We start from the raw sequence: 14,185 nt of genomic DNA on the forward strand, positions 1-14,185 counted from the left end.
AGATGGACAGATAAATCAGAAAGTGGGGTTTGAAATGCAGTGCACGGACTGGCCGGTGGCTCTCATGAAACAAGCTGACTTGAAGCTGTCACGCTCAGGTTGGGTCACGCCAGGTGTGAGTGCAACACAGAGAGTCACGCCAGGTGTGAGTGCAACACAGAGGGGAAAGGGAGCTCAGACACTAGGGAAAGGGGGAAGAGGTGACCTCCTAATCTGGACTATTGTCACCCTGTCTCCCCCTAACATCCCTATACAGCCTCCGCAGCTGTCACCGATCACTTGCCTCACCCTACTATCACTGGCGCAAGGCTATAGCGGGGGGTGGATGGAGATGAGCACTAGTCAACTTCCGCTAGCACTCTAAAGATAAAAAGGTAAGACAACACAGGGGAACAACAACTCAGCTTTAGAAGAACTCCAACAGGGCACACGGCCTTGAGACTCCAGAGAGGACGGGATGCTGCTTCAGCCAAGTTCCAAGTAGAAATAAATATAACTGGCGATGCCCACCTGGACACACCAGGTATATATACACCCAGAATAAAGGGAGGTAGTCGCTGGGTCCTAAACACAGCCTCCTGTCTAGGCAGCTGTCTGCATTGCCAAAGTGGACATCTCCTGCAAACCATTGCAGGGCGACTGTCTGTCACCTCTGACACATCCGTGACAGTTTAGGAGAGACGCCGGCCATTCCGTGCTCTGCATTCTGATCTTGGTCCGATTTATACCACCGTCTGACCTTACCCTTTGGGTAAAAATTTCTTGTTGACTCGACATATTGCCATCAGATTAATTATTTGGAACAGTATCCTTTCATAGAGTCTAGCACCCATAACCTGTAATATCACCTTTATGAAGAAAGATATCCAGTTCCTCTTTAAACTTTTTTTTGTGAATCATTACAACATTTCGAAAGTTCCATGCTCTCACTGCTATATAAGATCAATAATCAATATACACTCCCCAAAATTGAACCTGCAACACCAAGAAGGAAAAGTGGTGGAATGATGGAATTCACAGGATTCACATTGCTGATCTGTAAATGACAGAAAAGTGGAAACAACATTTTCAAAGCATCAATTAAAGGTTCTGGTGATCAGACTCCTTGTACTGTACACAAAGTATGATAAAAGCTCATTTAGCAGGATAATCACAATAGATAGAAAAGCAAGTCAAATGCAAACTTGCTTATTATCATGCTGCCTAACTAAGCTTACAGCCTGAATCCCTGTAATCATATTTAATTACCTTCATCTACCTCTAACTTTGTTATTGATGTCGATGTGCACAATGACCATTGGATCCTCACCAACCCCACCCATTAATCTGTCAACCCGATTCTCGGTGTAAAACTCAAGTGCCTGGAAGGCAACACTTTTTTTGATGATTACCTGAAAAATTATTACTTATAAGGAATATGGACAAATTTTCTCTAAGGAAGAAAATTCCTAAAAATAAAGATTTTTTTTCATGAATTTTTACACATTATAGCCTAAGTTTAAGATTAAGATTGGTAATGAGTTGGGGAACATTGAGGAATCTTAAGGAACTAGCTCAGATTTGTTCATGTAGATCACATTGGTACAAAGGTAACAAAAGGTAGTAAACATACCAAAAGAAATCATGCAAAGTTATACTCAGAGTTGAAGCATAGAGAAGGCACTCAAAAATTACCAATATGTTAACAAAAGTTGATCTTCTTGTGTTCATAAGGTTGCAATCCCCTGTTTTACCATCATGAATAATAGCCATAGGTATAAATTTCAAAAATGTTTTACTTTGTCCCAATACAGTTGTCCAAGGACAGATCTCTACATATACACAGGTCCTGAATGCACAGGGAGAATCCTAAAATCAGGAGTATATGGAGGCATCGGAGCAGCCATTGCGATCCTCTCGATCATTATTGCCACTGTGATGTTCTTCACGTGCAATGGAAAAAAGAAGAAAACAACTTGGTGAGCTCTGTTGAGGAATACCAAATTCATTCAATAAATGCATTTATTAACATTTATAAGCTAGGTCAAGGAGTCAATCAAGTGGTCAATAAATTGTTATGGAGAATTCTTTGCTAGGTATTAGCTCATGGTAATTGTAACCTCTTGACGCCAGTTTTCATTCTTTTCATCCCCGTTTTGCAAAAGCTATGACGCTTTTATTCTTCTATGTAGTCACAGAAGGGCTTGTTCTATGTATGAAAAGATGTACATTTAAATGACACGATTTATTTTTCCATTTACTTTTTGAAATTCAGAAAGAAACATCTTTTGTGGGGTGAAATGTTGAAAGAAAAAAAAAAATACCGCCATTTTGGCTCATTTTATTTTTAAGGATATTCACTATGTTGTGAAATTGATCTAGTTACTTCATTCTGAAGGTTAATACGATTATGGCAAAAAAAAATGGGAAAAATTGTTTGTGTTGCCAAATTACATATGTTTTTTTTATTATTTTATCAATAGAGTAGCATAAAAAGGGGGTAAATTGCACCAATTGGAGCCAGCACCGATCGCTGTAGTTACAGGAAGGAACAGGTTATATAACATAACTAGTGTTGAGCAAATTTGTTCAGCATTTCAAATTTGTGTTCGGGGTTCCGACTTGTTCGCGCCAAAAAATCGGCTCCTCCCATGAACATCCCTGATTTGCCACAGATGACATCTGCGTGACAGCGTGGCAAATCAGGGATGTTCATGGGAGGAGCCGATATTTTGGCGCGAACAAGTCGGAACCCCGAACATGAATTTGAAATGCCGAACAAATTTGCTCAACACTAAACGTAACTGGTACTGGCTGTAGTTGAGGCAGGCCCATTATGTACTTTTAAAGAGTTATACAAGTTTAAAAAAATAAACAAAAAAAAACTGCAAATGCCATAAAATATCAAAATATACTATACACGCTACTTCTTTGCTCCTCCAGACTCTCGGCTGACTGCTTATGTTTCGTTTAGGGACATGTACAGCAAAGATGACAAGGATAAATGGTACAATGATGATGATAATGATGATGAATGGAGCCAGGAACGTGGATTTAGCAACGTGAGCTTAGAGGGAGAGCCTAAAGAAGAAGGTGTGTATAATAGGAAGGCATCACGTGATTTTACAAATATACATGGCGCACTATATTGACTGTGCAATATTGGATTTTTGGATCTATATGGATTTTGGACTATGGGCCTGATTCATTAAAGGGATTGTCTACTACTTGGTCAACCCCTTATCAATCTGAATGTTTGCCCCCATTAAATTAAAACCACCTATACTCACCTCCCGTGCAGTAAAGCAGTGTCAGCACTCGAATTCCTGGGGCACATGTGAGGTTATGTCATTTGAGCCCTGGGCCCTATCAGCGCTAGCGTTATTGTCCACACCTTTGGACGTATCAGTAATCAAGAGGAATTGAGCACCAGCCACAACCCTGACTCCCTCTTCATCACCTATATGTTGTAAGGAAGGAAAAGTGACTTCAGCGCTGATTGGGCGCAGGGCTCACCTGACATAACAATCGCACGTGAGCCCCGGGAACGCGTTTGCCAACACCACTGGGATGGCGCCGGCACGGGAGGTGAGTATAAGTGTTTTTATTTTAACAAAGTCAAACATTCAGATTAAGAAGTGGTTGTGGGCAACCCCTTTAAGTTGTTTAAGTCAGAATTCTGGAATAAAATATCTTTATAAAATCACATCATTTTTGTACATATCAGAGATTGTGTAAAAGTTGTGCAACTTTTGGCATTTTCAAAATGAGTTGAGCTTGGGTGGGAAACAGCGTGGCTACGCTCATCTAAAGCCCAAATTTTGACATCACTTTGGTGGTGAAAATTTCACAAGAGACGTTTTCCAGTTCCTGACTGAAGTAGATCTCTGGCCGAAGAATGTGGCACTTGTAAGATGTGCCTAATTTGTTAGGTAGCATGTTCCTCGTCATGAATTAGGGGCATCTTACTCCAACAAGCCTCTTCATTAACACTAAATTGATTGTCTCCCAAATGTTCAGTTCGGGCCACTACAATTAGTTTCTTAATCTATAGAAGGAAGAGCAGATCTTTTGAAGGCTTGTAACTTCTCCTTTTGTTCATACTGCCTTTCTTCATCTCTTCAGATTTGTCTGCGAGCAGTCAGTCCTCTAAAGAGAAATTCAGGCCGAGACTGGAAAAAGTGGACACAACGGTTCAGGTATTCTTCACTTTACTCTTCCATCCCTATTACTAAAGTGTGTCTGTGTGTTGCAGCCAAGCTCCGGGTACAGATTGCTTCAATTTCCTTCCCCGGTTTCGACAGCATAAAACGAGCGACAGGTTCCCTTTAACTAATGGTGATGACTTTTGGGTTCAGTTGGTGTGAATGTCACATTTTTTGACACTCATTATATGACTGTATTAAGACTATTTGTCTGGGCAGAAAATTTATTGAATGTGCAAATATATAAATCTATAGTCTCCAGCTCTTTAATCCTTTGCTATACAATAAATTTACACACTTTTTATTGCTCTAATTTTTGCCATTATGAATTCCAAAATTTGGGACGTCAACACAAACTCTATCATCTCTGTTATACTGTTATAATAAATTCTGTCTTTTTTGTTTTCTTTTTGACTAATATAGATTAAAATCCAGAGGCCTAAGGTATCTATTGCATGAAACATAAACTATCACAAGAAAAGTTCCCCAAGCCATTAAAAGATCTAGACATCACCCAGGACTGAAGACCCCAGACGTGTAAATTTACAACATGGAAACTGGTGACTTGTAAAGTTGCACAATGTTACTCATCTCGCTATATCAGAAAAGAACTGTTCAAAATACACAACAAAAGTACAAAAATTCAACAAAAGCACACACTGATGGATTTGAGATCAAGAATTGAAATTTTGAGGTTCAGAAATCTTCCATAGCATTCATATTTTCAATAGTACTGGTCACTTTACTTCCTACACATTGTAAGGATGTTCCTACCTCATTAAAGAGCAATGATTAGCAATCCAACCAGATCTATCCACATTGGAAAGATTGTATATCACTTTCCAAATATTCTGGATGTTCTCATTTATTTTTGTAGACCGTAGACCCCCCAGGCCGCATGTATTGAGATAAAACCAAAAAGTAATTTCTGGCTTTGTGTTCGTTGTGTTACCATTACCTTATCTCCTTATCAATAGTTATTTATGCTAAACTTTTTGGAATTTTCATATTGCAAAATTGTATTTAATATTCTAAACCTAAACGTAAACTATTAAATTATTATTGTTAATAAAATTAAATTTGCTTTGGTTATTAAATTGACCTAAATTTACAAGGTCAAAGGAACTTGGAGCAGAATGAGTTGGCAATTGTGACCTAGATGACCAGAAGAATCATGGTTCGAGTCATAACCTTCAATATGAGCGATCATATTGTGATCATTTAAAAATGCTTAAAGTGATAATAATCAGTGAAACTAGACAATTTCTTAACAGAACGTAATTTTTTTTGGGTTGATAATAAAATAGCATTGCATGAAAATGACGGTGATATATCTCATCAATGCCAGCTCCTCACTTGAATAATAATTATTAGACACAGTGTTGAATTTATATTGTACATAGTAGTTTTTGGCAAACACCCTGCCATATAGGTAGTCAATGTGGTTGATAATTGCCGCTTTGTAAAGGGGACCAATTCTAAGTGGTGTTGAGAGTCGAGAACCACAGGAGTATTTTCATGTGATGGAAGGAGGATAGGGGCACCATAACCTTCTGTATTTTCAGATGAAGGAAAGAGGATGGGGGCACCATAACCTTCTGTATTTTCAAGTGATGGAAGGAGGATAGAGGCACCATAACCTTCTGTATTTTCATGTGATGGAAGAAGGACAGGGGCACCATAACCATCTGCCTTTCAGGTGATAGAAAGAAGATGGGGCACAATAACCTTTTATATTTTCAGGTGATGGAAGTAGGACAGGGGCACCATAACCTTCTGTATTTTCAGATGATAGAAAGAAGATGGGGCACCATAACCTTCTGTCTTTTCAGATGATAGAAAGAAGATGGGGCACCATAACCTTCTATATTTTCAGGTGATGGAAGTAGGACAGGGGCACCATAACCTTCTGTATTTTCAGATGATAGAAAGAAGATGGGGCACCATAACCTTCTGTATTTTCAAATGATAGAAAGAAGATGGGGCACCATAACCTTCTGTATTTTCAGATGATAGAAAGAAGATGGGGCACCATAACCTTCTGTATTTTCAGATGATAGAAAGAAGATGGGGCACCATAACCTTCTGTATTTTCAGATGATAGAAAGAAGATGGGGCACCTTAACCTTCTGTATTTTCAGGTGATAAAAAAGAGGTTAGGGACCCCATAAATTTCAGTTCATGGTGGTAATGGATACAATGGTGCATCATTCTTTCTTGTGCCCTCTTCACCTAGCAAATTCTGCTCCATGTAGAACTGACTCTTGCCATGAGTATCTCATTCAAACATATCCTTCAGGTGCTCTAGTGTTTTGCGATCTGGGTGGTGTAGGACACACTAAAACATTCAGCTATAGGATATTGTCAGAAGGGGATTGACATGGTGCATGATTTGAGAGGTCCTGTTTGAAGATAAGTTTTGATTATGTTAGTAGAGTGCGACCATGCAAGAAAGATGGATCTATTTTGGGCAGGTTTGGCCCATTCTGGCTCGGTCATTTGCCTGGTACTGAGATAATAAAGATTCTTCAGTTTTGGTCAACCTGTGCCTACTAGAAAATCAGCTTTTCTTTACTAGTTTACAAAATTGTAGCCCATTGTGATACTACAACCTATTCATGAAAATATAGAGATTCTCAGTACTGGAAATAGCTATAGTGTTCATAACAAGTAAAATCATAGCTAGAATGCAATTCTCCCAGGGCACATGATCCCAAGAATGATCTACAGCACTGGTAATTATTGCAATAGGACTATAATACTGTAATGGTCAAAATTAGAATAGTAGTGATAGAACTACAAGTTATGGAAGAAAACAGTTATACTTCAGCTATAATAGTAGAAATGCTGTATAAGCACGGTTAGTAATATTGTACTAGTTCAAGTAAGAAAAAACCTAAGATAAAAACTAAGTGAGCAAAATACCCTGCGGTAAATAAATAAACAGCAAAAGTGCATGAAAATAATATAAGGTACATGATTAACATAATAACAAATGCAAAAGTCATCCCACCACTTCACGGCGACTCTATTCGGGACGGTCCTAACTAGTGATGAGCGAGTATGTTCGGTTAACCCTTTCGGTGAGCATGCTCGGGTGCTCGCCGAGTATTTTCAGGGTGCTCAGGTGTTATGTTTTTGCCACTTCATGCTCATGATTTGCGACTCTTTGACAGCTTTAATACATGTGAGACATGCCTAAGAAACAGGTATTCCTCGCATGTATTAAAGCTGTCAACCAGTTGCAAATCATGAGCATGGAGTGATTAAAACATAACATTCAATCACGCTGAAGATACTTGGAAAACACCCGAGCATGCTCGTAAATCTCGAGTAACGAGCATGCTCGCTCATCACTAGTCCTAACCTCTAATATCAAAACCTTACCATTTGTCAAATATGAATAAGGGCCGAGAAGGACCAAGACCCCCAACTAATGGGCACCCAGTGATAGGGAGCTATATAAACGTAATGTCCAGCTCAAGGAAAAGGGAGGTCATAACATTGTATGCTCTGAGAGCAAAAGCCTGAAGTAAAAACCTAAAGAAATTACCTGGAATATAAGTTGTTATGCATGCAACATTTGTCTACAAACTCAACCCAAGTCAACCAAAGGTCAATAGTACAATGACTAAAAGGGAATCTGTCAGCAGGTTTTTTCTTTGAAACCTGAGAGCACAATGATAGAGGCAAAGACCCCGACTTCAGTGATTTGTCATTTGCTAAGCTGTGTTCCTGTATCAATACAATCAGTGTTTTATTAGCAGGAGGTTATCACTAGAGGACTAGGTGTCTGGTGCTTCCTGGTCAACTATTATGCTTAACCCCGCCCACACCACTGAGTAGCAGCTTTATGTCAATGTATAGTGTACAAAGAATCTTGCTAATCAGTGTTAAATCATAAATTGGCCGATTCATGTATACCTGGCATCCACTCTGCCTTTAGGCCACAGGAGGTTTAATTACAGCAGGTTCTTACCTTCCCAAGCAAATGCAGACTTTAGTCTCTAAGAGAGGATTCACATTAGGTAGGTTCCTGGCAATGAGTAACGCCTTACCGTGGCTATCAGGTACACATGAATTGGCCAAGATTTCTCAATTATTTCTATTCTCTTGAGCAGTAATGCTATTGAAATTTCTTATTTCATATTCCCATTACAGAGTGTTATAGAGTGCTACTTTATTTGTCAGTCTGGTTCTCGACTTAAATTTAGATTGCATCTGCTCGAGCTGAAATCCCCTGACCTCTCACAAGAGGCCAGTGGTGGTGATCTGAACATGTAATTAGGACAGGACAGGTGACTGTGAGAAGCGGTGGGGCTGAAGTGAGCGGTGAGGAGAGTATGAGAATTTTTTTTATTTTTCACATATTATATTTAATATGATCTTGGGTCTGGAGAGGTCCAAGATCATATTAAGAGACATTAAGTTCACTAAGATTAACTTCTACGCAAGTCGAATTTACCGGGAAAAAATGCGCTAACAGGTAAATTCGAATTTTGCTTTATACACTTATCTCTCGTATTAAGTTACTTTTTTTCCAGTATACTATATGGTAAATTCAATGGTGCTATTCAAAAGTACAACTTGTTTTTCAAAAAACAAGCCCTCATATGGCTACATTGATGGAAAAATAAAAAAGTTATGGCTTTTGAAAGGAGGGGAGGAAAAAACAAAAATGAAAAAAACAGAAAATGGCCATAACGTGACAGGTTTTAATGGTAGTTTCACCTTTAGTTCCTAAAAATAAAGAAAAGAGTCTTATTTAGAGGCATAGCATGAAAACCTTGGATCCCAAAGATGAATCTACTATTTGTCATTTATGATATTTGTGCCTTCTTATGTGTCTTTGGGTCCCCTGAGACTCTAGGGCCTGGGTGCCAGAATTATCTATGAACCCCATAATTACTTTTCCCATATTCTATTATAAACATATGTAACGTGAGATGTGAGTTTCTTAATTTTTCTCTTCACTCGAGATGTCTTGAGATAGGTGGTGCTAGGTGACAAGATTTAATAATAAAAAATAATTGTACTACGTTTTCAGGCTTCGTGAGTAAGGCAGAAATTTTATTTTTTTTCAAAGCCATATATCACAGAGTAAAAATTACCATCCATGTAAGAATTGTGGAATACACAGACATCGTTGCAGGGTTAGGGAGCAAAAGATTAAAGGTGAATTTTAAGTACTTAGTATTGACGTGAAATTCTGATAAATGACAATAAGGATATAAAGAGAAATAGCGATAGCCTGATTATGTGTCAAAGAGCAAAAAAAGTGCACTAGATGACAATGACATGATACGCCTCGACAGAGAGATAAGCTTAGAATACGGGCATGCGGGATTTAGTTAATCATTTGCTTTAGCTTTTGAAGTGGTGGTACGAGCGGACAGATGCAACACTTCCTTATGTTGAGGAGTAAGTGAACTATAAGTTGTCTTCTGCTGATCATTTTTTTCCAAAGCTAAATAGTTTGGGGAGGACTTTCCACCTTACTGGTAAAGAAATAGCTAAGTATTACTAACAATATGTATAAATGTAGGGCTGCCTAGGCTCATATATACAGTTCACAGCTCAATATTTTATTTAGAAGATGATATTTCATGAGAATATAACAATCACTCACAAATTTTCCAAAACCAGAGTTGCTCATACGTACAAAGATCCATCCTGTTCCAGCAAGAAGTCCCTTGCCCATCGCTATAAATATATATACAGTGTATATACACTGTACGTCACTGTGCTGCCTTGGTATTACTCTGGCATCTTCAAGTACCTGGTGATTACCAGGGTTGATTGTGCCTAAAAAAAGTGTTCCCAAGGTGTGTCCTTATGCTTGTACATTAAAGCACCACCATTTTTTTTATTTCAGCGCCAAAGTGGTATCACTAATGAATGTTCCCTGCACATAATCTGATACTTACAAGTCACCTTCTTTTTCTTTTCCCGGCACCGCGCCAGTCTCGTTCCACAATCTTGTGACTGCAGCTTCTTACTGACCAAAAGTCAGAGGTAACGGTCACAAGCTTTCAACGTAAGTCTATGAGAACCTCATTTTGTCTCTCATTGAGTTACATTGATAAGCCACGTCTAGATAGACCAGCAAACACTGGAGTGATCTGGTAGGTCACAACTGGAAGAAAACGACCAGAGGTGCCAAAAACAGAAGAAAGTGGTGACTGCTAAGTATATTACTAGGGGCAGGGACCTTATATTAGTGACACCATTCCAGTGGTGAAATGAAAAAAAAATTCTAGAGTGGTGCTTAAATCCATGCAGTGAGTTAATTTTATCAAAACGTAATTCTGCTTGAACAACAGATGTTCTGGTTCTTCACAATGGAAGTCCTTAGAACCTAAGCAAACGTCTTGTCTCATGTGCTGCAACCAGTGGGGTGTTCAAGTTTGAACAGTCACTCACAAGTTGTGATATCCCAAAGTACAGATATGTACATATCCGCTGTCTTAACACACTATAATTAAACCTTTTACTCCCGAAGGTTGTTTGCATGTTAATGACCAGGCCAATTTTTACAATTCTGACAAGTGTCACTTTATGACGTAATAACTCTGGAATGCTTCAATGCATTTCACTGATTCTAAGACTGTTTTTTCGTGACAAATTATAGTTCTTGATAATAGTAAAATTTATTTGATGTGACTTGTGTATATTTGTGAAAAAAACGGAAATTTGTAGAAAATTTTGAAAATTTTGAAATTTTCAAACTTTGAATTTTCATGGCCTTAAATCAGAGAGATATGTCACACAAAATAGTTAATAAATAACATTTCCCATATGTCTACTTTACATCAGCACAATTTTGTAATGACATTTTTTTTCTTAGGAAGTTACAAGGGTTAAAAGTTGACCAGCGATTTCTAACTTTTCCAACAATATTTACAAAAACATTTTTTAGGGACCACATCACATTAGAAGTGACTTTGAGGAGCCTTTATGACAGAAAATACCCAAAAGTAAAACCATCCTAAAAACTGCACCCCTCAAGGTGCTCAAAACCACATTAATGAAGTTTATTACTAGTGTTGAGCCACCCCCGTAGTGTTCGAGTTCGGTTCGGTTCGTCGAACACCCGTGTGTTCGCCGAACTGTTCGTCGAACTGTTCGTCGAACACCTTCGAACACCGTTAAAACCAATGGCAGGCAAACAAAAACACATAGAAACACATAGAAAACACCTTCAAAGGTGTCCAAAAGCTGACAAACTGCTCAGAAGACACAACTAACACATGGAAAAGTGACAAGTACATATAGTCATGCGAAAAGAAAAGAGGTGGAGGAGTAAAAGGAGGGGGAGACACAGATATAGGCATGTCATGCCCTTCTAAAATCCAAAAAGTGAGAAGCCGAGACGGCCAGTCCGCTCCTGCCCGTGCCACCTCCGTGTCGCCGGGTTTGTGCCAGAGCCGCGGTGAACCCTGACGGCCAGCCCCCCTCTCCCAATACTGGTGCCTGTCCGCTGGTGGGTCGAGAGAGCCCCCCTGTGGTGGAGGCAGCTCTAAGCTTTTTAATTTAAATTGTCCCTCTAATTTGAATGAATACACTTTAAATCCATTTACAAGGATCTATTGGAGGGCAAGTCTCATGCCAGCAGCCGCGTAATTCCAGCTCCAGTAGCGTCCACTAAAGCTGCTGCAGTTAAAAAGCTTTTATAAGGATCGAGCTCGGCTGTCCACCGCAAGGCATCCTAGTGCCAGTCCCAGCCCCTATGCCTTGGGGTGCCTCCTGATGCTCTTCACTAAGTATCCCGTGGTCCCGAAGCATTTCCTTTGAAAAAATTAAGTGTCCAAACTACAGGTGGTGTAGCTTGCTTAACAGCCGGGATAATCCGCTGACTAGCAGACACTGCTACTAGGCACAAAGTATTTCCTGGGCTAGATGCAGTTAAAAATTTGTAAGTAGATACTCTCGTTGGATGCTGAGAAAGCATTCCATAGAGTCTCCTGGCACGCCATATATGATTCTCTTAAAAAGCTTGGGGTAGGGGTCTAGGGGACCCTTTTATAGCCAAAATCACGGCCCTGTATCACAATACGTCACCTAGGCTGAAGATAAATGGAACTGTAGCACCGAGGGCTCGGTTGCTACAGACATATTGCACCTCACCCAGAGGTGTGATATCTCACTCTCAGATAATGATGGAGTGTGGATCAGGACCCGACACCTGCATGCATTACACCACATTGCCGTGGGGCAGGGCGACCAATATGCCCCTGAGATGGGCACGACAGTCCCTGTCCCTGGCTGGAGTGGGGGGAGGGAACACTGAGGAAGGGGAACCCTGCAGTGCAGGAGCAGGGAGGAAGCAGTTCCTGGGTGCATTGAGAAGGGAGTATAAAAGGTGGGCACCATCTTAGTTCAGTGCAGAGAAGTCTGAGCAGAAGTGGCAGGGAGCAGGGGCTCTGCATGAGCTCTGCTCCGGAGGCGGGCCTAGTAACAGAGGCCCAGGCCTGCAAGAGGGAGAAGGAAGGAAGAGGAGCGGAGAAGGCTCCAGGAACGAGGAATGAAGGGATCCCAGGGGTGCGGACGGGCGAGTCGCCACCGCACGCCCGAATCCACCTGCGTGGAGGGGTCAGGCCAAAGGGGGAGACCGGTCCCCGAACTAGTGGAGGCAGGAAACGACCCTCAGCTAGAAACCGGAGGCTCTGACATTTTATGTGGCGCAGCCCCTTGCTCCACCCGCTAGGAAGGCACCACATAGGGTCAGGGAAACTGGCGCCAAGTTTACCAAGAGGAGGCCCGAGGCAGCCGGACAGAAGTGTTGGTAAGAAAGGCCAGACAAAGGACACACAAAGGGGGTCCTGTGAAGCGCTCCAAAGTTATCTGGGAGTTGTCTGAGCCCCTCACCTGGTGAGCACAGTACGACGTGGGCAGCCGTTACCTGCAGACGTGGTCTGGATAATAAGAACTGTGAGTAAAGGCCCTGAACTGCATCACTGACTCCGTGTCGTTACTGCTGCTGCCCTGCACCATCACCCCCATCCTCCGCATACACTGCCCTGAGGCTATACTCCTCCCGTGGGGAGTTATGCTACGCTCTGCTGCACCCACAACACCAGCCTTAGCGGTCTGCCCTGTAGCGGCGGTTCACTCTGACCGCAATCCACGGGTGGCGTAGTCGGACATTTAAACATCAAAACCACATAAATAGTTCCGCCACTGGTTTGACCGCCCTGAGCCACGGAACCGGATCGCCGCCACGAAGACTACAACCACCAGCATCCACCAAAAAGTGTCCGGCTCCGGGTGTCCCAAGGCCCAGGGGGTGCGTCAGAACATTTTCATCACCTTTCACAATCACCAATGGGACAAGGCAGGGATGTCCTCTGTCCCCTCTCTTATACATCCTAGTGACGGAGCACCTGCTCTCATCAATTCGCCATAACCCCAATATTAGGTGGATTGAGGTGGGAGGCACCGAGTACAAGTGCTCTCTATTTGCTGATGATGTCCTAGTATATATCACTCAATCACATATATCCATCCCTGCTGTTATGGCTGAAATAGATCACTTTGTTACATGGTAAAATTTTAAAATCAATGCAGCGAAGTCTGAGGCCCTCGATGTCTCCCTCCCTAAATCCATATAGGATTCCATCCAGTCCAACTTTCCCTTTGCCTGGCCCTCACAGGGTATCAAATACTTAAGAATTCCTATTCATAGAGACCTCTCCCATCTATGTTATCTTAATTTTGGGCCCTTTATTGAACAATTCCATACAGACCACGGTTGGCAAGTTAGAACTGTAAGATTCACTACGTGAACCACTGGTGTTTTGTGGAAAAGCACATGTACACCGCGTTCCAAATTATTATGCAAAAAGTGTTTAGGAGTGATAAGGGAAGAATTTGTTTGTTTGTCAGTTAAACTCATTGATGGTGATGTGTGTCAGGGCTCTTTATATCACTGTAAGCAATTGCAGACACCTGTGCTAATTAGTTTGGCAGGTGTGTCCAATGAAAGGCAAGACTACTTAAGA

General features: G+C 41.1%; 1 protein-coding gene across 2 annotated transcripts in view; it reads left to right on the top strand.

Moving 5' to 3' along the window:
- Nucleotides 1-5,224, top strand: part of LOC141167064 (uncharacterized) — a 36,539-nt gene extending 31,315 nt beyond the window's left edge. Inside the window, exons 15-18 of one of the 2 annotated variants that reach the window (XM_073654403.1) lie at nucleotides 1,794-1,958; nucleotides 2,954-3,072; nucleotides 4,105-4,178; nucleotides 4,608-5,224. In XM_073654403.1, the coding sequence (XP_073510504.1) occupies nucleotides 1,794-1,958; nucleotides 2,954-3,072; nucleotides 4,105-4,178; nucleotides 4,608-4,643 (394 nt within the window). In that variant the 3' untranslated portion in view covers nucleotides 4,644-5,224. Of the gene's footprint in view, nucleotides 1-1,793; nucleotides 1,959-2,922; nucleotides 3,073-4,104; nucleotides 4,179-4,607 lie in introns of those variants that run through there. The other variant, XM_073654404.1, reaches the window with a different exon arrangement.
- The last annotated feature ends 8,961 nt before the right edge of the window (nucleotides 5,225-14,185 follow it).

Source organism: Phyllobates terribilis, unplaced genomic scaffold (genome assembly GCF_046119375.1).
Source record: "Phyllobates terribilis strain yellow unplaced genomic scaffold, ASM4611937v1 Scaffold_11__3_contigs__length_659146591, whole genome shotgun sequence".
Taxonomy (NCBI): Eukaryota; Metazoa; Chordata; class Amphibia; order Anura; family Dendrobatidae; genus Phyllobates; species Phyllobates terribilis.